The 27,177-nt window shown below is 40.2% G+C and overlaps 1 protein-coding gene across 1 annotated transcript in view; it reads right to left on the bottom strand.

The window, feature by feature from the left end:
* GMDS (GDP-mannose 4,6-dehydratase) overlaps nucleotides 1-27,177 on the bottom strand; it is a 698,702-nt gene that overhangs the window by 562,016 nt on the left and 109,509 nt on the right. The window contains exon 2 of the mRNA XM_004700180.2: nucleotides 2,768-2,812. Coding sequence (XP_004700237.1) covers nucleotides 2,768-2,812 — 45 coding nt within the window. The remainder of the gene's footprint in view (nucleotides 1-2,767; nucleotides 2,813-27,177) is intronic.

Below are 27,177 nucleotides of genomic sequence, written 5' to 3'. Positions count from 1 at the left end.
AATTGCTGTAAATAAATTATCCACCTGCCAAAAGTTTAATTGGCAAAAGTTGTGTGATACATATATGTACCATATAATACATATTACTATAATGTATTTATTTTATAAACAAGGACAATAATAATAATAAAGTAGCTACTGTGGTTGCCTATGTACAACCAAATACCTCAGGGGATTTAGCTCCTTGGTTTTGAGGTTCAGCATCAAAGTTACAAAAGACATCCCAGTAAATTGGCATAATCATATGTTTTATGTTTCTATGCTATCTCCAGGTTCATTGCCTGGGGTCTTATAAGCTAACAGGTGGCCACTCAAGACACACACACACGACAAAAAATGGTCTCTAGTTACTTGTAGCAAGAGAGGAAAAAGGAAAGCCAGATATGGAATGTGGGCCTAATTGCCTCCATGAACTGCTTCCTTTGCCATGAGATCAGGAGAACTAGTTGATACCCAGCTACTCTTACTTAACATTTTAATCAATTTCCAGGGGTAAAATGCAGAACAGGATTTCAAATTCACGGGAACTCTATACTTCCTGGAGCCACAAAGGATGAAAGAACCCCCAACACGACTGCCCTGAGATCACCTTTAAACCTTAACCCAAAAATATGCCCTTAAGTTTTCTTAAAACCAAACATACATAATTTAGCTTAACTAGTTAAAAAAAAAAAGTCTGCCTTAAGCATTATGCTCTTTTAAGAACTATCTATTTGTGACCCAATTTACAAGAATAAATGGAAAGATTAAATAGGAAACAGGGGTAGTGAGTTGATGTTAATGGAGAAGAAAAAACTCAGAAACGGAGGGTGAGAATGGTTTCACACATTGAAAAATATAATCAAGCGGTCATCAAGCTCAGAAGCAAAAAAGCTTGCTTTGGAAGAAGCACATGGAAGAAGCACACCAGCCTATGCGATCACGAGGTGTCGAAGGGATCAGGTGTAAGGCATCATCAGAACAAAAAATCTTACCATAGTGAATGAGGGGGGGAGTGTGGAGTGGAGACCCAAAGCCCATTAGTAGGCCACTGGAGATCCCCTTGCAGAGGGGTCTCGGGGAGGAGATGAGCCAGTCAGGGTGTGATGTAACAATGATGAAAAATACAACTTTCCTCTAGTTCCTAAATGTTTCCTCCCCGCTCCCACTACCATGACTCGAATTCGACCTTGCACGTCTGGGTAGACCAGAGGATGTACACTGGTAAAGATAGTAACTGGAAATACAGGGAATCCAGGGCGGATGAGCCCTACAGGACCAGTGGTGTGAGTGGCAATACAGGGAGGCTAGAGGGAGAGTGGGTAGGAAAGAGGGAACCGATTACAAGGAACTATATGTGACCTCCTCCCTGGGGGATGGACAACATAAAAGTGGGTGAAGGGAGACGTCGGATAGGGCAAGATATAACAAAATAACAATCTATAAGTTATCAAGGGCTCATGAGGGAGGGGAGAGCAGGGAGGATGGAGAAAAATGAGGACCTAATGCCGGGGCTTAAGTGGAGAGCAAATGTTTTGAGAATGATGAGGGCAATGAATGTACAAATGCGCTTTACACAACTGATGTGTGTATGGATTGTGATGAGTTGTATGAGCCCCTAATAAAATGATTAGAAAATATAAGCAACGGCACTGAATTGTGCGGGTAAAAAGTGTTTAATTGGTGAATAATCTTCTGTCTGCATTCTCAACAACAGTAATTAAAAAAAAAAACATAAGGTTGGATTGGGCATTGGACTGTATAGTAGTCAGGGATTATGGCAGCTAGACACTCCTGGCTAGGGGTGGTATCAAAGCTGACAATCAAGCTGTCGACTGATAACCCCTCCTTGCAGTCATAAGCCTTTTGGTCTAATAATGTGAGACAATGGGAATGGCTTTTTCTCTGCTACTTTGACTTCCTCCTGCCTCTGACAAGCTGACATCACCCCGTCATGTTTCCACCGACTTTGAATCCATGTGACTGCACCCACCAACCTGTGATCTTTCTACTTCCTGGTTCATCAATCTGGGTCCCCGGCATGTAGCTACATGGGTGGGATAAGGGACTTCTGGACTTGAGCTAGCCTGAGCTAGGTTGTTGTTGTTTTTCTTGATGTAAAGTTGCTTCTTGATATAAAGTTTTCTTGAACAGAGATGAGTGTCTCTGGATTTGCTTTTCTAGACAGCCTGGCCTAACACAGGCTGCTAACTGCAAATTCGGTGGCTCAAACCCACCAGCCACTCCCTGGGAGAAAGACGAGGTTGCCTGTAAAAATTTACAGCCCTGGAAACCCTAGATAGGGTGGCTGGCTAGGAGTTGGAACCCCCTTGACAGCAGTGGGTTTGGGCCTATTAGAAAGTAAAAGGTTTCAAGTTTTCATGTGCACTTGTCAGGGATCGGCTAAGTTTTTATTGCTCGGTGTTCTTTCCAACTTAAGTCACTGAACTGTGAGTGGGATGCTTTGAAATAGCACGTGCCATCTTTAAATGAACTCTCCGGACTGTAGAGCTTCAGCTTACACAGGGTGCTCTGCTATCTGGGCCGGCGGGAAGCGTGCACAGCAAGCCCGCCCCTGGAGACCACGGGAAGTCACCAGAGCTCACCAGGAGATAACCAGCACAATGAGCTGGCAGGATGACAGGCCGCCCGGTACATTCTTCCCCTGACTCTGATTTGTTATCAGAGTTCAGTGGAAAACACACACTGAGGACAGCAGCAGAGGAAGTGTGAGGCTGCTGCGTTCGTGTGATTCTGGCAGCCAGGGCCCGCTCGCGGAGTCACTCACCTCATAGCCTTTCTCCAGCAGGAACTCAGCCAAGTATGAGCCATCCTGGGGGGTGGAGAGAGAAAGGATAATGTCAGACCTATCATAGCTAACACAGAGGCGGCAGCGACTGAGCATTTTGAGAACAGCATTTAAAGGCCTAAAATGATAACATGATACTGATAAGCACTGCTTGGTGTTCGCTGTTCACAAGGCATTTTCATCAACACTATCACCTTGAAGCTCTACAGCAGGCCAGGAAAGTGCTATCATTACAATCTTCACACACTGGAAAACTGAACTCCAGAGGGGCACTGAGGCTATAGCATCAGGCCGACTTGGGTTTCAGTTGCCCATTTGCCCATTTTCAGTTGCCTACATGTGACACAGAGTCCATAGGAGGTGCAAAGAGCTAAGCACTCAGCCACCAACTGAAAGGTTGCAAGGTTAAGTCCACCCAGAGGTACATTAGAAGAAAGGCTGAGTGATTGACTTCTGAAAACTCAGCCATCAAAATGCTATGGGGCCCAGTTCTGCTCGAACACACAAGGGGGTTAACTCTGCAGCAATGGGAAAGTATGCGATCTATTCACAGCCAGGGTGGGAGGGCAGAAGAACTTTGTACCACCATCACCTACAACTGGACATCATACTGACCTGAGGTTTGTAAAAAGCAACCACCAGGAAAGGATGAGATGAGATGAGATGAGATGAGATGAGATGAGATGAGATGAGATGAGATGAGATGGGAACCAAGGGACTCAGGGAAAGAAAAGGTATGAAGAGAAGGCAGAGAACTCATTGAGAAAGACAAATGTGGGCTTGTAGGGTGCTGGGCGATGAAAGCTGGATAGGACTCCCCATAGGCTTCTAACCCAAGAATGTTAACTCAATTCCAAACCTACAGGTCATCAGTTCTAACCTACTCAGTGGCATCACAGAAGAAAGGACTGGCAAGTGGCCTACATAAAAATTACAGGCAAGAAAGCCATATGGAGTACAGTTCTACCCTGTAATCTAGACTCACCATGAGTAGGCATCCATGTGCAGGCACCAAGCTTGATTGTTTTGTACAGAGTAGGGGAGGTGACCGTGGTAAGAATAGAGTCATCATCGCTGACTAGGGTGCACACGCATACTCTTTACAGAAATGGAAGAGGGGTATTTTTTTTATTGGAAGGCAATTTTTTGTATTAATTTTAAATTGCACAGCTAATGCCTCCATTGAGTATCTGACTAAATACGGAGATTCTCTGGTTTTAAATAAACCTTAGAAATTCTCTGGCTAGGGGTACGTCCTTAAACTGAAATATTCCATGAGCCCTGTCTGAGGAAAAGGAAGCGTTAAGAATCAACCAATGAAACGATAGGAAAAAAGGTCAAAAGCTGAGCACTCACTGTTCTAGGAGGTGCCAGTCAGAAAAATATCTCAGTAGGCACTTTACCAAAAAGCCCGGTGGTACCATGGCTAACCATTGGGTAGCTAACAGAAAGGCTGGCCTTTCTAATCCACCAGCTGCATCATGAAGAAGAGATCATCTGCTTCTATATATATTACAGCCATAGAAACCCTGCAGGGTGGATCCACTCTGTCCGACAGGGTCACCATGAGTTGACACTGACTGCACACAGCTGGTTTCAGCATCTTATAATCCATCCTGCATTGCTCTTCTGTTCTCAGGCTGGGCAGGAGCCCGCCATCCCACCCAGACAGCAACATAAAATTGAGAGGTTCCAACTACGGAGATGTGTGTCCTCAAAAGGAATGGGAAATGTCTGTTTTCTTCCACTTCTTCAGGTCACAACGCTGAAAACAAATATCCCTTTTGCACTTCCGAAGTTGCTTCCAGATATTCCCGGAAAAAAGAAGCAAGGCTTATTACACTATCACGACTTGACCTGAAAAGCGAGACGCTAGAACTGGAGATGCCCTGTGGGTCCTGAAAATGACCCACTGCCAAGCATGTGCTCACGACATGGCTGTAAAAGCCACGCATCAACCCTGGCAGAGTGACAAGGTAAAGTATGCAAGGGACACATTAAAACTTCCAGCAGATTTTCTTCTGCCTTCTTGACATCAGTATTCTGGTTTGCAGACTCATGTGGAGAAGAATAGGAAAAGCGTGTGTGTTCCTTTCCCTCGCAATCTTGGGCTACACACACAGTTGCATGGTTTTTACATACTCGATGTCTAAACTAAATCAAGTAATGACAAGCCAGGCAGCCCACACTACCATCGGAAATGTTAGCACAAGTGGTGGTCCTATAAATTAAAGGGATAAGAAAAGAGCTCACAGATAAATCATCTGCAATAATAGCAATAACAATCATTATTATTTTATAGGAGGTAGGAGCCCTTGAAAATGCATGGCTTCCGGTTGTATTATTTTCTTTTTAAAAGCACTCATTTTTTAAAATTCTCTTGGAATCAAGAGTCGGGAATGCTTTGTGTTCTAGTAGCACCAAATGTGTGTTTTTACTTTAAAGGCAAAGGTGAAAATTTAGAGATGGGGACGGGGAGCGGAGGGGGCGGGCAGTGTTTGGAGGGAGACTGATTATTTAGAAAGTTGATGTGAAACAGGCCTGCCCAGGACTGAACCCTGTCAATAAGGTCTTGTTCTTCTCACCCAGGCCCTTCTCAAACTTTCCAACCACGCTGGAACATTCTGAACAAGCAGGGTACTCACTTCCTCCGCACTTCCCTGCCAGGCCTAGGGAGTGATAGCCAGGCCTCACAATGAGTAGGAAATTGGCCATGCTGTCTCCTGGTTTCTGACTTTCACTGGTCCTTTCCCTGTGCCCCCAAGGTGACTCCAGGGAGAGATACAGTATCTGCAACAGCCCAGCTTTTGCCAAGACCGATGGCTGCTGTTTCCACCTCCCTTTCAGGAACAGTGACTGCTAGAGAGGCCCTTCAGCAGGCCAAGGACTAAATTGTCATGGCAACGAGGGGCTGTGGCTGATGCTCAACTCTGCGACTCCTGTTCCAGAAATGATGGAACCAGTGGTCCAAGTGTCCAACTCCCCTGCTGTGGACATATTCATCTGGTATTCATTTCAGCATGGTTTCCAATCCTCCTTACAGAAAATGTCTTCACTGGAGAGACACGCACTGGAGGCGCTCCTCACTCCCTCCTGGGAGGATACTCACCTATGGCATAGCAGTGTCGCACGGGAAGTTGGTAGCACGGCTTTAACATTTTGAGGCATACCCAGAAATCCTTTTCTGGGAGGCTAGCAGTCACACGCCAAACCAGCACCAGAATCCAAGTCTCTCGTGATTTTGAACGAGAATATCACCTCCTTCTCCTCAAACTGCCATGTCGGGGACCTCACAAAACAGGTCAACCCAACAAAATAATAAAAGAGCATCAAGGGCTTGCTTTTACACCAAATTGATCGAGTCATTTTCCATAAAAGGCGATTCTGTGAATCACACAGGGCTTCCAGTTTTAATTAAGTGATCCAAACCCAGAGAAGCCATGTAAGTTTAGACGACTCCAGAGCTCAGAGGAGGGAGAAAGGACGCGGGCCTCAGGTTTCCCAGGTTGTTGCTTCCCCTGTGGCCCAAAGGACCAGGTTGGCGTTTGCCTGACACTTCCAGACCTGATGCTTGGCAGGTTCTGGGTCTTCAAAGGAAAGGGGGATGCAGAACTGCTCCAGACAGAGACATCTCAAAATGAAGCGTGATTTCAGAAATTAATAAAATTGTATAACTTATAATACGAAAATTATGCCTAACTCCTTATCTATGAAACGCTGGTAAAGACATAGAAAGTTCCTTCTTCTTCCAGAAGGCTGACAGAGCAGCACTGATCAGTGCTCGAATCCATCTTTGAGAGCAAACATATCTGTGAGTCAGTCCACTAGACGTAGAGAAGACAGACAAGCATCTCCTTTCCCTCTCCCAGTATGGACTGGTATTCTAGACCATGAGGGAATTCAACTCTTGGACGCAATGTGAGACCTGCTTCTCTGAGGTGCATGATAAACATATAGTTGATTTCTGCTTGAGCACCTCTTGGCCACATCTTAGAACAGGATAAGTGTCTAGCTAAAGAAATCATGCCACTGGTAAAATGAAGCCTTTGTTTCCATCATCTCAAGCATTAGGAAACAGACTACACGTTCGGTCAGAAAAGAAAGACCAGACCAAGCTCTTTCAAACTATTCAAACTACACTGCCTTCCAAACTATTAACTCGATCCTAATGACTCTAAAGCCAAGCATGTTTCAGCTAATCACGGTTACAATACAAACTCTTCTGCACCTCAATATAAACACCCGAGTGGTTAGCACAGGCTCTGTGCTAAGTCAGAATGAAAGCTTCTAAGGAATCAGTTACAGGGGCGTGGAGGCTGTTTGCTATACAAACCACGGATAGACTGCCAGACCCACTGAATTAAAAAGACCAGTGAGTTAATTCATCCAACTCTCTCATTCTACTCATGGAGGAAACCGAGTCTCAAAGCAGTTAGCATACAAGTCACCAGTTAGGTAGCTTCAGAATCTGCATATACACAAAATATCAGGCCTTCCCACACTTCAGCTGTTTGCACTAAACACTCTTGAGAAAAATGTCTAAAACAAAGTTATTTGTGTTAGCTGCTGTTGAGCCAGTCCCCAACCCTTTGACACACAAAGGGTTATCATGAGATGAAACTGATGCCAAAGCATTGGTGGTTTTTGTTGTAATGACCGTTTACAAATAAAATAATATAATGAAAAGCAATTACAAAGTATTATAACGAAAGGTGCAAAGATCTAAATTTAGAAAACCAGAAAGAACATGCTCAGTATACATCAAGCTGAATGAACTGAGGGGGAAAAAATCAAGCTTCAAGTTACAATATTAAAAGATTCTATGGGCAAAGCATTGAACAATGCAGGCAGCATCAAAAGAAGAGGGAAGGAATACACAGTAGCAAGGAGAACGTCTGCAATCAACCATTTCAAGAGGTCACATATGATCAAGATCTGATGGTACCGAACCGAAGGAAGTCCAACCTGCACTGAAGACATTAGCAAAAAACAAAGCTACAGGAATTGATGACATATCAATTGCAATACTTCAATTAGCCGAGGAAGCATTGGACGCACTCATTCACCTATGCCAAGATATTCCAAAGACCTGGCCAAGTGGCTGGAACAGATTCACATTTGTACCCACTCCAAAGAAAGGTAACCTAACAGAATGCTCAAATTATCTAATAATATCACAGGTAAATAAATATTACTATCATTCAACAATGGTTACATAGTACATTGTCAGAGAGCTGCCTAGAAACTCAAGACACATTCAGGACAAGGGATATCACTGCTGATGTCAGATGGATCTTGGCATCTTGTTTTGTACTTTATTGACTATGCAAGTGCATTCAACTGTGTGGATCATAACAAACTCTGGAGCACATTGAGAGAAGGGGAATACCTGACCCCTTGATTGTACCCATGCAGAACCTGTACCTGAAACAGTTGTGTGAACCAAACAGGGAATACTACATGGTTCAAAATCAGTAAAGGTGGGTGACACACTTGTATCCTCTCACCATACTTATTCAATCTGTATGCCGAGCAAATAATCAGAGAAGCTGGACTTCATAAAGAAGAATGCAGCATCAGGATTAGAGGAAGGCTTATTAACATATGAAGATGAGCTATGCAGATGACACCACAGTGCTTTTTGAAAAGTGAGGAGGACTAGAAGCACTTGCAGATGAAGATCAAGAATTGCAGCCTTCACAAAATAAGAACACTAATACATAATTGATCAAGGATTCTCGAGGATGGGAACGTGGTTGAGGGAGGGGATAAAAAGAGTTGCTGATTCTAAGGGCTCAAGTAGAAAGAAAATGTTTTGGAGCTGTTGATAGTAACATATGTACAAGTGTGCTTAATACAACTGAATGATGGATTGCTATTGGATTTGTAAGATTCCCCCCAATAAGATGATTTTTGTTTTGTTTTTTGTTTTTAATGAAAACTACTGTACAGTTACATAAAATCCAGAAAACACACATCTGCAGTACACGTGACACAGTTTACACACGAGACATGGATAATTCTACAGAATGCCTTATCGCCCTTATATCTGCACATGATGGAAAGGATTTAAAATTGATGCACAATTTTTAAACGAGCAGGCTTCATGGGCCATTGCTTCCTTCTGCAGTTTACCTCAATATTTATACATTAAAAAAATTTTTAATTGCTATTAGCTAAAGTTAACTGGGGACTACGATGGTTCCTTTAGCTTGCTCCAGACATTCAGGGTGAGATACCTTAGGGAATCCACCCCGCTTGGTCCCTACCAACGAAAGACTAACCCAAAGTCTGTTACATTGCTAGGGTTCAAATGGCTCCTCCCTGCGAAAGTTTGCATTGTAAAGAAGGGCCTAAGAGCTGTAAAGCGAAGTGAAAATTCACCCTCCAGACACTAGTGGCGCTTGAACTTGCCTTGGCCAGCAATATCACATTGTCCTGTGACCTCTAGAACTTCACAGTCACAGGTCATTCATCCTAGATCCAAGTTCTACTTTGTCCCAGTAGTTCTGGACATCCTAATGTTCTTAATGCTCTACTACTACCCTGAGCAGTCTTAGCCACACTCTCACTGCACTGCCTATGGAATAATCGTCCGTGTGGCAAAAGCAAACTGTGCAGTGACTGAAGCTACGATGTATTTGTCAAGTAATTCTTCAGTAATGGGCCAGAACCCAGGTGGCGTTCGTATAGTAAAGTTGCCAGCCATAACTCTTGATATCTCAAACCTCATTCCTCTAATGTAACAACCCATCATCCGGCAGGTGGAATGTATTTGGATAAACCATCTGGCTATTCCCTTGTCACATCAAAGAGTGAACTTACATGAAGTCGCATGAAATATAAAAATTACTCAGAGAAGATACAGAGCTACACAACCAAACCGGCAAAAAGCAGCATATGTCCAAGCATATAATCGGAGGACTGGTTGTTCCGAAGTGTGGTTCTCAGTACAAATGCAAGGGATCAATGGTCTTTTTACGAAGAAAGGTTATATAAATATGGCTTAAAAACAAGTGCCTGGCAGAGCATATTGATTTGATGTAATAATTAGCGTATACAGAGTAACATCTAGGGATTGCTTTGAAAATGGACCGTATGCTACAATGACTTCTATGTTTTTTAAGACACAGTGTAGGAAAATTTGCTTCCCAAAACCAAACCCATCACCGTGGGGTTGACCCTGATTCATGGTGACCCTATAGAATGGAGTCAAACTGCTCTAAGGTTTCCAAGACTATCAGTCTTTACAGGAACAGACTACCTGGTCTTGCTCCCGTGGAGTGGCTGGTGGGTTTGAATCACCAACCGTTTTGGTCCCAGCAGAAGGCCCTAACTGCTGAGTCACCAGGGCTCTCTGAAAATGAGTTTTGAGGTCCTCAGAAAGATTCGAGCTAGGTGAACTGACTGGCTGATCAGCAACTAGCAGAATTTTCTTTCAAGAGATGTCAAAGCCAACTTTCTCTGTGACTAAAGTGTACCGTGAATTTTGTGAGTTTATTCTTGGGAAGGGCGAGTTCTATGGAATACAATTTCTTTTCCTCCAAACATGAAAGGGCCACAGAGGTCTTCAGAAGAAGAAAAGGGGTACTCAGGGAAAATGACCTTGGGGAAAACCTAAAAAAAATATTTGATGAGATGATTTTTAAAAAAGAATTGCAGCAAACAATATGGATTAAACTCAATGTAAAGAAGACCCAAATCCTCACAACTGGACCAATGGGTAACAACAGGATTTCGGTGAAAAGACTGAAGTTATCAAGGATTTCATCTGGCTTGGTTCCACAATCAATGTTCATTAAAGGAGCAGTCAAAAATCATATGTTGCAGGGTATTGGGTAAATCTGCTGCACAAAACTTCTTTAAAATATTGAAGATCACAATACATAGATCAATTGTGTAAAGCACATCTATACATTTGTTGACCTCATCATTCCCAAAATTTGCTTTCCTCTTGGGTTCCCGGAATCAACTCATTTTCCTTTTTTCCCTCCCCTTCCCTTCTCCCTCCCCCCTCCCCCATGAACCCTTAATAATTTATAAATGATTATTATATCTTATCTTACACTGCCCGGCATCTCCCTTCACCCACCCCTCTGCTGCACATCCCCCAGAGAGGAGGTTATATGTAGATCCCTGTGATCAATTCCCCCTTTCTACCCCCTCTCCTTCCCTCCTGGTATCGCCAGTCACCCCTAGTCCTGAGGGGTTCATCTGTCCTAGATTCCTTGTGTTTCCAGTTCCCATCTGTACTGCTGTGCATCCTCTGATCTAACCAGGTTTGCAAGGCAGAATTGGGGTCATGGTAGTTGAGGGGAGGAAGCGTTTAAGAACTAGAGGAAGGTTGTGGGTTTCATTATTGCTATACTGAACCCTAAGTGACTCATCTCCTCCCCACTACCCCTCTGCAAGGTATACCCAGTTGTCTAGAGAGGGGCATTGGATCCCCATCACGTGCCACCCTCATTGATGATGATATGATGATCTATGTATTGTGATGAATTGTATGAGCCCCAATAAAATGATTAAAAAAATAATGAGGAGCTGATGCCAGGGCCTTGGGTGGAGAGCAAATATTTTGAGAATGATGAGGGCAATGAATGTACAAATGTTCTTTACAAAATTGATGTATGTATGGATTGTGATACGAGTTGTATGAGCCCCTAATAAAATGATAAAAAAGTCAACATTATCAGTAATAAAGAAAATAAATGCTGGCAGCTTGTGTTGATGGGGATCAAAAAAATATTGAAGATCAAGGATGTCACTTTGTGGATTAAGGTATTCCTGGCCCAAGCCACAGTAATTTCAATCACCTTATGAGCATGACATTTGACCATGTGATCAGGAAGACTAGCCTCTGGAAAAAGAAGATCATGCTTGGCAAAGCAGAAGGACAGCGAAAAAGAGGGAGACTCAAAGAGATGGATTGACACAGTGGCTAAAACAATGGGATCAAGCATAACCACAATTGTAAAGATGATGCAGGATCGGGCGGTATTTTGTTCTATTGTACATATGATCACTATGAATCAGAATTGAGGGCAAAGAACAACAACATTTGCTTTATTAATATAATTAATCACTCCATAACAATAGGCCTAGAAACAATTTAACGTAAAATTTGGCATCTATAGAATTGATTAACAATAGAAAGTGGCTTGGATGAGTAATTATCAACACCCACTTGGACCATAGGTGCTATGGAATAGAGAAGCACAGGAAGGAAATAAGTGATTAGTCCATGCCCTATTGCTCTCAGCAGTATCTGGGCAAGCCAGGCATTTCCTGGCCTGGATAGGATTATGCTTCAACACTGGCTCAAGCCTGTGGATTTCGCAAGCATCAGCAAACCCACACATGGACAGGATGAGCATAATAAGCAGGTAACCTAGATGGCTAATCACACACTCTGCTATCAGGAACACCAGTAGACACATGAATCTTGGACTGAAAATGGCAAGGTTTTGTGGGTAAAAGAGAATGCAATGAGGTACCAACACAGCTAACCTACTCTTCACGGGTTGGCATGGTGCCCTAGCGAAATAAATCACCACTCTTGAGCATAAAATCAAGGTGAGAAAAACAGAGGAAATACAAGATGCATATCCCTGTCAAAATCCTTTTAAATGCCAGTTCAGTGGTGCTGTGAATAACTCCTTTCAAGTTAACTACAAAAACATACTGGCTGGAAGTTTTTAGAACTCAGTGCTCCAAATACACTGATAAAGACGTTTACAGATTTGTAGGGAAGTTAATAATAACCTATTGGTAAATGCTGTGCTTAAATAATAATCTCTTTGTTGTATGTGGATAAAAAGCTAGATGTGTCATGACAAAGGTGTATTCCCTGGCTTTTTAAATATTGAGGGTAGTTTTTTCTTTCTTATTCATTATTTGTACTTTTAATCTTCATATTATTATTTATTATTTTTTTTATTATTTTGTCCTTAGCACTTTATTTCAGTATTTTATAGTTTCTATTTGGTTTCCCAATTTGTGAAGCACAGAAGAAGTAGATACACAGAGATAATAACTGATACAAGAGTTTATAGGGGATGTAGGGGTTGGGGTGAGAGATAGAGGGGGTAAGGGAGTTTCAGAAGTACACAATTAAAGCGGGATGGAGCACTAGAACTGATTGTAATTTCACAACTCATTTTAAAGGCAATTTAACCATTGGGGGGCCTACTCTAAAATTGATTGTGGTAATGATTGTACAATTCTTCTTGATATGATTGAATGATTGAACTATTGAATTATATGATATGTGGATTAGGTGCCAATAAAAATGTCAAAAAAAAAGAAAGAAAAACATTGGTAAGATCAGGCAAATCTACACAAATGAGGAAACACTCTTTCAGACCCCCCCCACCAAAAAAAAGCTACATGTGTATAAAAATTATACATATTTTGGAAATGGAATTCCTCTTCGTTTCCTTCTCCTTTCTCACTATTTCTCAAAGTGAAGTACATACAATTAAAGGCTATTTCTTTGCAAAGAACACACTTACATAGTTGTAATCATTCAAATGATTTATAGAGGAAATTATTTTTTGCAGGTACTCTAACTAGAACAGAGCTATACTTTGTCCACTGTTCAAGGTAATGCTTAATGAAAAACTTTAAGTTTGGAAGGAAAAAAAAAACTTTGTACTGAATAAAGAATTATGAAATTTTAGTATTTACCTGATTTATTAAGGTTTCCTCATGTATTTCTTTCTATAATTTGTGCCCTGGCTAAAGCAGGAAGAGAAAACAAATGTCCTTTGTTTATGGCCTTGTAAAGGTCATAAGAACAGCATGGATACACATATATTAATGACTGTGTCTTTCCCATTTTACTGCACATTCATTTAACAGGCTGCTACTAAAACTTCACTGTTGGTTACAAGCACAGTTTAACTCTACAAATAGTCTTGCTCTTTTTAACCCACTTTCTTTCATGGACATGATGAATTCCCATAATCTAATTTAGGCCGTTCTCAAGACCCATGGGCACCATGGGAGAAACGTCACTATCCACTTCAGCAAGGCATTTCAATGTGCTTTGCAACCAGGGCACTTGCACCACATTGGAAACATCATAAATCGCCGAGGAAAGATAAAAATTATCAACTGTGATTTGAGTACCATAAGATCATTGAAAGACATGAAAGAGAAGCACGTGTATACAAGTGTAAATGCAGAAACTTTTACACATTTACCAGAAAGTTGCATATCAGGAAACTATATAAGCTATATAATGCTCAGAACCTACAGGACAATTAAAGAATGGGGTCCTATCAGTCACCCACATGACACAGCTCCCAGCATGGCCAAAGAATGCTGGTCTAGCACGGCTGAGTCCTCTGGGGAGGTAGGTTCAACTCGTAGAACCTAATGTTAGAGGCCAGTAAATCCTGCATTTTTGCATATTTATTAGGTTGGACTCTATTGCACATTGGGGTTCTGCCACCCAAAGAAGGTTATTTTTCACGTAAAGAATTAGGCCTCCTTCTCACTATTACCTACAAAATATTCTAGTTCTCAGTAGTGTGAGATCTTGAAAATGTTTTCTATCAGTCCTGCTAAATAGATTTCAAAAAAAAAAAAAAGATAAAAACTCAAAGGGAAGACATCATTTTTCTACCCCAAAGATAGGCAGTTCGAAACCACCAGTTGCTCCACGGATTGCTCCAGTAGCTCTCATGAGGACTGACAGTCTCAGAAACCCTACGCAGGGTCACGGTGAGTTGAAATCAGCTTGGTGGCAGTGGGTAATGGTGAGGTCCATACCAAGCACTACTTCACGGCAGGGGAGGTTGTCTACCCTGAGTCATGTCTACCTTGGGCTGAACTCAATCCAGAAACAAAGAAGGGAAAGATGGGGTAAAAGGACCTCCTGGGAGGATACATGGATTACATTCCTAAATATTTACAGGATTGATGTTTTCTTTGTTTGATGCTGGTGTTTTTATGCTTTTTATCACCAACAGCAGCGATGGCTTAGCTCTTATTAAATGATACTTTTTTTGTGGTTTAAATCTCAGCCTAGCCGGACTGATAGAAAATGTTTTCTTCTCACACTTCTGAAGTCCAGAGTTTTGTAGGGGTGGAAGGAAGGAGGCAGAGTTCTTCGAGTGAATGTAACCTCCCCCAGAATAGGAGCGCAGTCTCAGTAGCACCAAACTCTCAACTCCTCCCTTGTCAAGGCAGGAGATGAGCATTGACTCAAAGAAGGAACACTAGTGCTGTGGTGCCCTTCCCTCTAAACTCTGACCTTGCCATCTGTGTAATGCCAGAGCATCTGCCTCCACTTCCCAAAGGAGCCCTGAGCATTATGCCTTGGACGGCTCATCACGCGTCAGCACTTCAAACCCACCAGTCACTTTGCAGGAGAAAGATGAGGCTGTCTCCTCACATAAAGATTTACAGCCTCAGAAATCTAAGGGCCAGTTCTACCTTGCCCTATAGGCCCCCCCCAAAAAAAAATCCCATAGGTTTGCTAGATCTCAGAATTAAATGGAGTTATATTTCCTAGATGTTCTCTCTCCTAATATCTATCACGTATTTGGGATATTTGATTGCATTTTGTAAATTAAAATCCACACACATCTCACACTGCCACCTTACAGGATAGAGCGAAATTGTCCCTTTGAGTTTGCAAGACATCTTACCCCTGCCCTGTAGTTATCAGCTCAGTCTGTTGCCCACTAGGCCACCAGGGATCCTAGTTTACAGATTAGGGGCATGTATTAGAAACATTCAGATTTTTCTTTTTCCCTCACAGAACACTAGGTTTACACTTTAAATAAACTATTACTTCTGTATGTCAAGACCAATAACAATAGCAAAACTGCTTCCTTTTCTGAAATAGGCCAAGTAGGATAAGGCATAAGGTTCAATGTTCCACTGCTAAAGGGGAGCTCGGCGGTGTGAACCCACTTGTCCTGCCGTGGGAGAAAACACCTGGTGACCCCAAGACAACCACTGAGGAACCCCCAGAGAGCAGTGTTACTCAGGCCTTTCAGGCAGGTCACTCTGGCTCAGGATCAACTCGGCGGTAACCAGCCACGGCCATCACCACAATGTGATTGACCACACAGTTCAGCATGGCATTCTTGCATAGATGCAAAGAGTGTGTTGTCTTTTCCATTGAAGTGATGGCATATTACTTTCAATAGTTCTGTATGGTTGTCAGCTATTCTAAAATATTACCTCTTGTTTATGTCTCGCAACTGTCTGGTAAGGTAATGAATATAATCTCCCATCATCTGGATTAGAAAATTGAAGCTCAGTAGACTTAAATTCCTTATTCAAAATCGTACACTAATTACCAACTTAGGGACCCTATGAAACCAATCTCTCTTATCCTAAAACAGTGTTATTTGCATATTATTTCTCCCTCCATCAAGATAAAAATGTTTCAGTTAAAATAAAATGCCATAGCAATTTTTTAAAAAAAAGCAACACTTTGAATTAATACGTTCGCAAAAAATCTTATATAATGCTTAGTCCAAGAGAATTTTCTAAATATCGGCACCAATTTTCTTTTCAATGCTTCACTATTTAAAACCACTCCCTCAAATACAGGGGACAAAAAATTATGAATTCTGTGCAAGTGACCATTAAAGAGGATGGAAGAATTTCCCTAAGATTTAAAAATATATATCTGTACCTATGCCTTGAATGCTAGAAGCAGACTGCAAGGAAATCAATAATTAATAAATATTTGTTTTATGCCTAACATCACAATGCAATGTGACTTGGTAAGTAAAAAGTACAGAGGATACAGCTCATATCCTTAAGGAGTTTATAATCGAGTAGGAGGGCAAGACACAATTATCTTCATCTGAGTGGACTCAAGCTGCCCAGCTTTCCATTAGTACCTGAGCATCACTGAGTAAATTCTGGACAATAGAAATATAGTGAGCTATGAATTTAATTCAAAATTTTCAGTTGGCCAAATTAAGAATGATAAAAGTAAACACGAGAAAGCTATTTTAATAATATATGTACTTAATTCAATATATCTAGAATTTTATATCAATATGTCAGTGAAAAATTATTAAAAAGGTTTTTACAATTGCTTTAAATATTAGTATTCAAGATGTAACTTTTTACACTTAAATGAATTGAGTTAAATTTTCATCAAAGAAACTTGATCTATGATTAAAATTTACATTTGAAAAGGTAGATTCATACGCCTAGATTATGCCAAACATACTTAGAAGTTTTCCACTAACTGAACCAAGTACCCAAAACCATCCTTGTCCTGTAATATTCATATATCCAAACTCCTAAATCAAACACATTGCTACTGAGTCAATTCCAACTCAAAGCAACCCTATAGGACAGAGTAGAACCACGACAGAGGGTTTCCAAGACTGTAACTCTATAGGATTGTACTTCACCTTTCTCTCAAGGAATAGCTGGTGGTTTCAAACACGGACTTTGTGAATAAACAGCCCAATACAAAAAGACTACACATGTTGCTCATGCGGGAGGGGGGAGCGGGGAGGGAGGGAAAAAATGAGGACCTAATGTCAGGGGTTTAAATGGAGAGAAAATGTTTTGAGAAACGATGTACAAATGCGCTTTACACAATTGATGTGTGTATGGATTGGGATAACAGTTGTATGAGCCCCTAATAAAATGTTAAAAAAAAAAAAAGACTACACATGTTGATATACATGTTGATACATATGATCAATTCTTCTTTCTTGAAGAATTGACTTGGATTTCAAAGCAAAATACATTGGTATCAAAACTACATCTGTTTAAGTTAAGTAGACTCACTAACTCTGGGTTTAGTACCTATTATGAACATCAAATTCAAAGGAGTATCTGCATTAATTAAAAAGCAGCTCTATCAATTAAAAAAAGTGTCCTACAATGTGTCCTATAGTTTTGGAAGCTAGTTTACATGATACTATCTGCAACTAAAACCTTCCGCATATTGAGTCAAGTTAGAGGGGAAAATATGTAAAGCCACTTTTAGTTTATATTATGAAAAATTTCATTTTCAACATACCTCATATGGCCTCATACCTGCCTAGCTGGGTCACAAATTTTAACTTTCCTTTCTTGGAAGCCTTAAAATTAGCTCACACAAAATCAGTATGATATGAGTGAGTAGGCATAAATTTCACTGCCATTTTTCTTTTCAAATATTGAACATTTATGTACTAAATATTTAGCAAACAATCAAAAATAGTGGAAAATTTACATTGCTGTAGAATATGAAAATCTTTGTAATTCTTTTCCATGACTCCACAAAATCACTAAATGTATATGTCTCTCACTAGTTCCATGAATAAGTGATCATTCATAAAATTGCAAGTATGTACAAAACAATTTTAACAACTCTATATATGATATTCTGAGTTCACTTTAGAATGAAGCAATAAAGGAAACACCAGTTTCTTGTAATTAAAATGGCAGTAAGTGTGGACTTTTGACCTAGCTGAAGCAGTAGTTCAGAAAGAAAGATTGGCAGTCTGTTTCGATAAAGAGTTAAAGGCTTTGAAGCCCTAACAGGGCAGTTCTACCTGTCCTGTAGGATCCCTGTGAGTCAGAATCGACTGGGTAGCCATGGTCTGAGCTCTAACTTGAGTATCATCTCTTATGACAAATGCATTTTTTAATCCATCTAAAATTCTACTTTGACAGTCGTAAAACATTCGACAACAATGATGCCAGAAATATTATATTTTTGGCCACACAATTTATTTTCCTTGTAAATTTTTAAGCGCTTTGAAACAGGGAATATCCAAAGTAGTAACTGAGCAATAGCTCTTACGTTACACAACCTTATTAAAGAACAGTAGATAGAGTTTTTCAAATTTCAAATCAATTGATCTGTGACATTATGAGAAAGGTCTTGTATTCTACTGGGAATTGGTAAGTTAAAGATCGTTAGCTTTTTAATTTGATTTTGTCTCTTCTCATAATTTTATAACAACATTTTTCTAACTGATATAAAAATGTTTACCTTCTCTCCATCTAAAAAAACAAAATGTTTATATTCATATGCAACAGCCCAAATCATTATATAAGTGACCGAAGTTACAAGCATATCTTCAGCTAAAAGTTAAAAAGGTGCTAGACATTTCATTTTGATTTCAGGTGATTAATTGCAGCAATTCCCTTTTGACCCCTGAAAGGAAACTATTTAAGTCTTGAAAAGGTCTTTTAAATATTCATTAACCGATAAGCAGGTTTTGTTTTGTTTTATTCTCTGAAGTAAATTGCAAGCATCAGTCACCGTCTTTGTGCCTCCAGTGGTCTGAAAACAGTACTAGTTTCTGCGTGATTTTGTGCCTTGCTTTGACTTAAAAATGTTGTCAGACCTGTTTATTTAACTGGAAAATTCATTTAGTTGTATTTTATCAAAAGTTTAAAATTAATGGGCAATTATGATTAATATAGGTACCAAGGGCAGTGGTGCTATTGGCAAAAGAATATCCAAATAAATACACTATAACTTTATATTGGACTGTAGATTGTAAAACATTTGAAGTTGACAAAATTGAGTGGTGGTGTTTCTGAATTAAATTTTAGAAGTGCTGCACATACTGAACACTAGCACAACATCTTACATGATTTGTCTGTTCATTTGAAAGGTAGTCCTACAAAAAAAAGAAGTTATGCTTAATAAAAATCGTTTTACACTGTTTACTTTTCATAAATGTAGTTGCATTCACCACATTTCAATTGCTAAGCAGTCAGATGGCATATAGCTAACATTTTAGACAGCATGGTGATAAATCATGTTCTAATTCATTTATAGTTATTCACATGTATAAAATTCTCACAGCAACATCCTTACCTATTTACAACAACTTCTTAAACGGTTTCTCAAACTGTTTAAATGTGCTTATCTCCATCTTACAGATAGACAATGGAACTACCAAAAGCACTACTCAACTTCACAGAGCCTGGGGAATCTGGGATCAAGCCCTCTATTCGACACTGTCACAAAGCTCAACAAAGCCAGAGCTTAATGAAACATGACACTGGAGATGCTTAGGGAACATGGAAACAATGAACACAATATGTCTAAAAAGTATCAACCAAAGAACTCTGTATTTAATGAAGAGACCCAGGACTGGTGAGGGACAAAGACATCACGGAAGAAAGGAGAAAACGCTTGAAGAAGAGAGTCAAAGGTAAAACACAGAGCTTGGAGAAAGAAGGAGTGAGTGTGAGAAGTGTGAGCAGGTGTTGCTTGCCACAAAAGATGAGCAGAGGCTTAGAGAGTGTGGTAGGCTAACGATGGCCCTCGAAGATATGTCAATGTCCTAGTCCTGGGAATCTGTTTCTGTGATTTTTTTTTAAATTACTTTGAGTACATTTCCATTCACAATGATATGTTATTACAGAGTTCTAGTGTTCCCCAAACCATAGCTCTTTGCAGGGCAGAAAGCCTCATCATTCTCCTAAGAAGGGGCTGGTGGTTTTGAACTGCTGATCATGAATGTCACAATATATGAATTCGAGTATTTTTTCAGCTTTGATTAAATAAGGGGTCTGAGATGGAACCATTTTCATAGACTGTGTGAACACTAAATCCAACCAAAATATCCTATCAAGAGAGAGGCAGACAGAAGGAGAGAAGGTGATATGGGCTCAGAATTAGAGATGAGAGTGATGCGGTCGCTTCTGGAAGCCTCCAGAAGCTGGAAGAAGGAAGGAGGGAATCCAATCCTAATGTCTCTAAAAGGAGCACAGCTCAGCTTGCACCTTGATTCTGAGCAGTGATGCTGATGTCAGACCTCTGGAACGGTGAGAGAACACATTTCTGTTATGTTAAGCCAATATCAACTACAAGAAAAATCATCCTGTTACTCTAGCACTTCTGAAAACCTCTCCAGACAAACAAACCTGTGAACTAACAAAAAGGGATTGTAGTAAGCAGTGCTTCCCAATTTGTGTAATGATGGGTCCCATCCTCCCCTTGAGTGGGAGGGCTGGTAGTAAAAGCCAATACCTGTCAACATCTGGTAAATCTAGTACTCCTCTACTAAAGTTTGGGAACTCATGAGCTAAGCCAAATTCTGGAATTCAGACAAATAAATCTGATTTATTCAAATAATACGGCAGAGCCCTTGAAAGTTTTTGAAAAATGACAAACAAGTCATCCATTTTGGGGTGAGGAAATTGAAGACACTGTGACCCTGAATTAGACAGGGTTGAAGGAGCAGGAGTCACTGCTTCAGAAATATCATATTTAAACAACTGACTTTCTCTCCCAGTCACCAGTGCAGCCGAGTTCACTGCCTGTGACCGTGATGGAACCACTCTCACCAGAAAGTACTTCATGCCTCAGGAGGCACATGTCAACTCAAGTGGCTTTGGAGGTGGAAAATCTAGCAGTGATAGAAAAGAATGAAAGTAGTGTGGTTCTTAGACAACAGTACCCAAAGAGGAAACAAACAACCACAGAGAAAATCAATGAAAAAAACAAACAACAAACCAGCAGCTGCCCTGGAGGGCAACAGGACAGAAGATTAGGGGCCTATTTGTTGCTCAGTACAAACTCCCCTAAGGATCCCTGCCATTGGAAGTGTCTTGTGAACGTGGATTTTCTAGCCTAGACTGAGGGAACAGTTGAAAAATTGCCAGAGGGAAAAATCCACTTAGGTAGTAAACTTCCCAGAAAACCTGGAAGCTTCGTTCTGAGGCTTAACATTCCATGTTCCACACTGGCCACAGACCCACGTTCACAGTCAGAATAATAACTGGATATTGTATTATTATTATTATTATTATTATTATTAAACTAGAGGTGGAGTTCGATATGCTTCATAACCTGTTCAACACAGACACTGACCCACAGAGTGGTTACCAGTATATATGCCCTACAGGTGGATGTGCACCAGCTGCGTGTAAACATAGACCTGTGGTTGAAGACCAGTGCTGAACAGGAAGGAAATGGGGGAAATTAGCCTACTGCAAAACTGTTTATCTGAGTTCACAACAGGCGAATTTGACTAAGAAGACGCAAGATGGAAAGGAAGAATGATTGGGTGGACTGGAGACCGTTTCCACATACCAGTCATCTGACCACTGTAGAAGCTATTTAGTGGCTTCCAACAGCCAGTAAACTATTACACTATTACACCACCATTTCTGCCTAGCACCTTTCTGCAAATACTAATGAAAACCCACCCCCAGCGCCCCAAAAACCCGCTAACTCACAGCAACCTAGACTAACTACTCAGTAGGAGTTCTGTTTGATTCTGGTTGCACTCATCTCTGCCTCGCTCTCCCCCAGCTCCCGGCCTCCTTCCCCTAAGCTTAGAGCATAGCTGTGAGTCCTACTGGTTTCAGGCTAATAGTATCCATTTGGCAACAACTGTCTAATGGGTTCATGTCCAACAATGGGCCCTTGTGTTTTCTTATGAGGTGGAGGTAAATCATGGAACTGGAACAAAGGCCTTATTATATTCACTTTACTGCACATTTACTTACAAGCCAGTTGCCATTTATATTTTCATCCATAAGTCTAAAGGCAGAGTGTAATAAGTCTATGAGCATATTTGAAAGGGTTAGTTAGAAAAAGAAAGAAAGAAAACACCAATATCAGGCTGATTTAAAAAAAAAAAAGCTTAGGAAAGTGGTAAGTGAAAAGTCACAAGAAGGTCATGGGGAAAGTCTGAAGGGGCAGCATTTCTACTCTTTGCACCTCTAGCTAAACATCAGGAGCCACAGTGTTCCAGAGAGCCCATGTACCTGAGGGGCTCACCCCCACCCCATACGCACCAGTCTCCTTCAGCTCCAAGATTTATTGGCTCCTTCAAGCTAATAGTACGCTGCTCTGATTTCCTAGAATCTCCTTGCTTCTTGTCCTTCACACACTCATTTCCCTGATTCTAATAATTCCTTATTTCAATTTAACCTCTCTCCCACAGAATATCCTTCCCTGATTCACCCCACTACGTCCAAGTCAAAAAAAACCCAGGTACCAACCCTCAAAGCGCATGGACCTTTTCCTCAGTACCTCCTACCACTTTGTGTGCAGGAGTATCTGCCCTCCCCAGAAGACAGTAGGAGCTATGAGGGCAGGCTAAGACACCGTTCCAACCATGACCTAGCACCTTGCCTGATCGTGGTTGGCATGTAACTCATATTTGCTTGACCAATTAAGATTCAACATCCTTGAATTTCTTTCTAATCTCATCACAGATAGGCCAACAACTGGATGATGTCTGAAATTTATAGATTAAAAATATATCTTTTTAATCAGTTTGGCCTCCTTGTTTTAAAACATGAAATACAAACTAGTCTCTCACGTGACAGTTGACAAGACACTATAGATTCTCTCTACCACACCACTGTCACTCAAGCGTGTCACACACTGATGGGGACACCCACCTGAAGCACTTAAGTGCTGAAGGCACACTCGTGGTGCTGCTAACAAGGACAGTTCGTTGTTCAAACACACCAGGTGTTTCACAGGGAAACGATGAAGCCGTTGATTTTGATAATAGGCTAGAAACAATGAGTGCCAGGAGTACAAATGTGAATGAAATAACGATGGGAATAATATCCTCTAGTAAAAGCTAACATTTATTGAGCATTTACTATATGGCAGGGACTATTCTAAGTATACTGCATACAATTTAATCTTCACATCAATCCAATGAGAAAACTGAGGCAGAGAAGCTTATAGTCCTCTGGGGCAGGGTGGGGGGGCAGTGTGTACAGAGGGTGGTGGTGGTTAAGAAGTAATCAAAGATGTAATACCAAAGGCAAGACCTAGCCCAACCTTGGAAGATTTTTGTGAACTAAAATAGGTACACAAAAAAGACCCATACATATAAATATCTTTGGGAAATTTCAGCTCACTAAGTTTCATTTTTAATCTAAATGCTTCCAGTAGAAATGAGATGCCTATAAAGAATTAGAGATGTATCAGAATCTTATCAACACTGTAAGTTAAAATACAAGAGAATGATGCATTCAAAATTGAAAGTATTTTAAACATAGAAGCATATGAGAAATGATTAATTAAGGGTGAGGGTATAAACACATTTGTAGGCCTGCAATAACTTCAAATTTTACCTTTAAAAATCATTTCTGGGGAAAAAAATCACCAAAAATAGCAAAATGTGAGGTAATATTTTTTTAAATAATGGTATGAAATGTAATCGAGACGCTAACCATGAAAAAAGTCTAATTGAAAGGAAGGCCACAATGATGACTACATAGAATGCCTAGAAAAGATTTCATCCAAGTTAAAACAGAATATCTGTGGGACCCAAAGTGAATATGCCAAGATGATGTTGGAAGATAGCAGTGGTTTGGTAAGAAAGTATTTCTCCCTTCAATGAGAAAAAAAGAAAAAGCAAAGAAATCAGAAATGCGTAAAGAAAGAAAGAAAATGGTAAAGAAAATCAAATATTATGTAAATTACAATATATGGAATATTTTACACAGTGGATGGTTTAATAAGAATGGACAATCCTGCCAACCCAGAGGATAAGAAACATTCTCTTCTGAGTGACAGAGATTGTGATACTGATCTCACGTTATCCTTTTCTACAGTGAATAAAGTTGACACAATCATGAAATATGTTGCTTATTACCTTTCAACATTTGCAATCAGTAGACAAACACTGAGGCTTAATGGTGGTTAAAGAATGAAATATATAGAAAGAAAAGAGGTTTAGGTACATACATGATTCACACAAATGAGAATTGACAGTTTCCACCTAAGGTTGGTAGAAACTGTCAGTTCTCATTTATGCGATACATGCATAAGGTTGTGATTCACATGGTTGGCAGTTTGAACCCAGTAGCTGCTCCTCAGAAGGAAGACTGGGGTTTCTACTCCCATAAACAGTTATACTCTTGGAAACTCACAGGGGGCCGCTATCAGTCAGCATTGACTTGATTGTAGTGTGGTTGGTTTTGGTTGGATCTAATTTTGAAAAAACATCAAGGAGAAGTTAAGTTTATTACTTACAGTAACAAAAATAGTATTTTTGAAAATATAGAACTATTAAATAGGGAAGGTGGGAGTTAGTGAAAATGTGAGAAATTCACATAATGTTTTGACTATAACAATATAATTGATGAAAAAAGTTGGAGGTTTGTGTATATTAGAGTTATAAAGAAAAATTATCAAAAGCAAAAAATTCAAAAGTGGTTGTATCTAGTAACAGACCTAGGGTGGGGCAGGACCCTATTTTTTTTTATAAGCACTACTGCACAGTTGATTTTCTTTTAACTGAATGTATGGATTACTTTTGAGAGAAAGATGGGGTTTTCTAGTCCCATTAAGACTTACAGTCTCAGAAACTCACAGTGTCCTATAGGGTCACTATGAGATGAGATGGGTTCAGGGTAGTGAGTACTGACTGAATGAATGAATGAGTGAGTGATGGATTACTTTTAAAGGTATACTACTAAAATAAATATTCAACTATATATAACATTAGCAATGTATTTAAATTAATATAAAGATTTAAATGACTCCTGAAATTATTTAAATATACATTATGGAAAGACAATGTGTATGGGGGGAAATAGGGATGGAGAACACAGAAAAGGATGGCGATCAGGAAAATCAGTAGAGCAAAGGCTTCAGAAATCTGAAAGAAGAGAAAAAAGAAAAGAAAAAAACGTTCCAGTAAAAGTCTCTGAAGAGGGCATTTTTTGTTTTTACCTACCCAATGCCTCTTTTCCCATCTGGTAATAAAATCCCCCTCCTCCTAGTTCAGCAGAGACTAGTCCCACTGCTGCCCTAAACCTATCCATCCCATGAATTGACCAAGCCCTCACCACAGGCCATACTAGCCAGTGTAGAGAGAGGCATGTGACCCCTCCATGGTCATCAGAAGCCTCCCTTAAACTTCTCAGCGAAGGTAAAAGGAAAGGTCTCTTTGTTACAGATGTCACTAAACCTGACCTTCCTGGTCTTGTGTGGGATCACATGGAGAAAACATGCCAGAAACAGGAATGAAAAGGAAGGCAAAAGCACACAGTAGCAAAACTAGGTGGAGGGGTATAGGTGAAAAGAAGTGAGAGAACGAAAGTGGAGACAACCGATGCTTTTATTTTAAAGCAGGGCCGTGCCTAAAGCAAGATCTATGGGCCTTGATCTTCCCAGACAGAGAGTTGGTAATTTTTTTTTCTTTTGGCTGAGACTACACAGAAAAAGTCCAGATTAAACAAAATCCACTGAATTTGGTTATTGGGAATGGTTAGCTTCTTCTTCAAGGTAGTTTAGAGCTGAAAGACAATGCAATGTATTCATAAGCAAAAGAGGAGAGACCAAAGTAGAGACAGTTCCATCTAAAATGATGGCAAGAGAAAAGGAAGCAATAATATAATAAGAGAAAACAGAGTGAAGGGAGGATATTCAATAAGATTAATGGACACTTTGTATTCGGTAGTTGTGAGTTCAAGTCCTGGCTAATGTACCTATGTGTGACCTTAGACTAGATATTTGACCTCTTCATGAATAGGCAGTTCAGGAATAGACTGCTAACCAAAAGGTTGATGATTCGTGCCTTGAAAGACAAACACAGAGATGTGGGTCTCTGCAGTCACAGCCTTGGAAATCTTAAGAAGCAGCTGTGCATACATGGGGTCTTCCAGGAGTCAAAACCGACTCAACGGCAACAAGACAAAACATCCTGAAAAATCAGAATAATGATAACTTGCTAATGAGACCTTAGTGAGAACCAAAGAATGGCATAAAAAGTATAAAAGTGAAAAGGGTGAAAAAGACCTAAACAGGTGATAAGATGAGAGATACTAAGTTGATAGGCTAGGGAGAGTAAAATGCACAAAGAAGTTAAGTCATACTAATTAAAACTACTTGTTCATGGCCATCCTCGTCAAAATGCCAAAGGGGATTTGTATGGAATTTGACAAGATAATTCTCAAAATGTTATGAAAGACCAATGGGTGAAGAATAGCAGTGGCACTCTGGAAAAAGACAAAGTGGGGGAACTTGTCCTAACTAAAGGTTAGTTGTACACCCAAATAGTGTGCTTAGACTCAAGATCTCACAAAGAGAATAACACACAGATTAGAGAGCTCAGAAAGATTCATACATACATGGAAATCTTATATATTACAAATATAGCAAAACAAAGATGGACTTACTCCGCAAATGAGTACGGGGAACTGGTTATATCTAGATGGAATAAAAAACTGAATTTTCTACTTCGTACCATAATAAAAATGTTAAATCAAATGAAATAGATAACAATTCAAATGTAAAACGGCATTAAAAAAGAATTTCTTAAAAGACACATAAAAAGCTCTCCTCCTAAAAAAGAAAAAGATTCACTCTTTCAAAATAGGGCATGTTCAGAGGAACAATATGGTTGTCAAGATAGCAAGGGTGCCAATTTACTAGAAGAAAGTATTCTTGTGTTGAGGGAGTA

The sequence above is a fragment of the Echinops telfairi genome, unplaced genomic scaffold (assembly GCF_000313985.2).
Source record: "Echinops telfairi isolate 266 unplaced genomic scaffold, ASM31398v2 ScPeMD7_7424;HRSCAF=8462, whole genome shotgun sequence".
NCBI lineage: Eukaryota > Metazoa > Chordata > Mammalia > Afrosoricida > Tenrecidae > Echinops > Echinops telfairi.
This window is presented reverse-complemented; position numbering and strand designations above follow the sequence as displayed.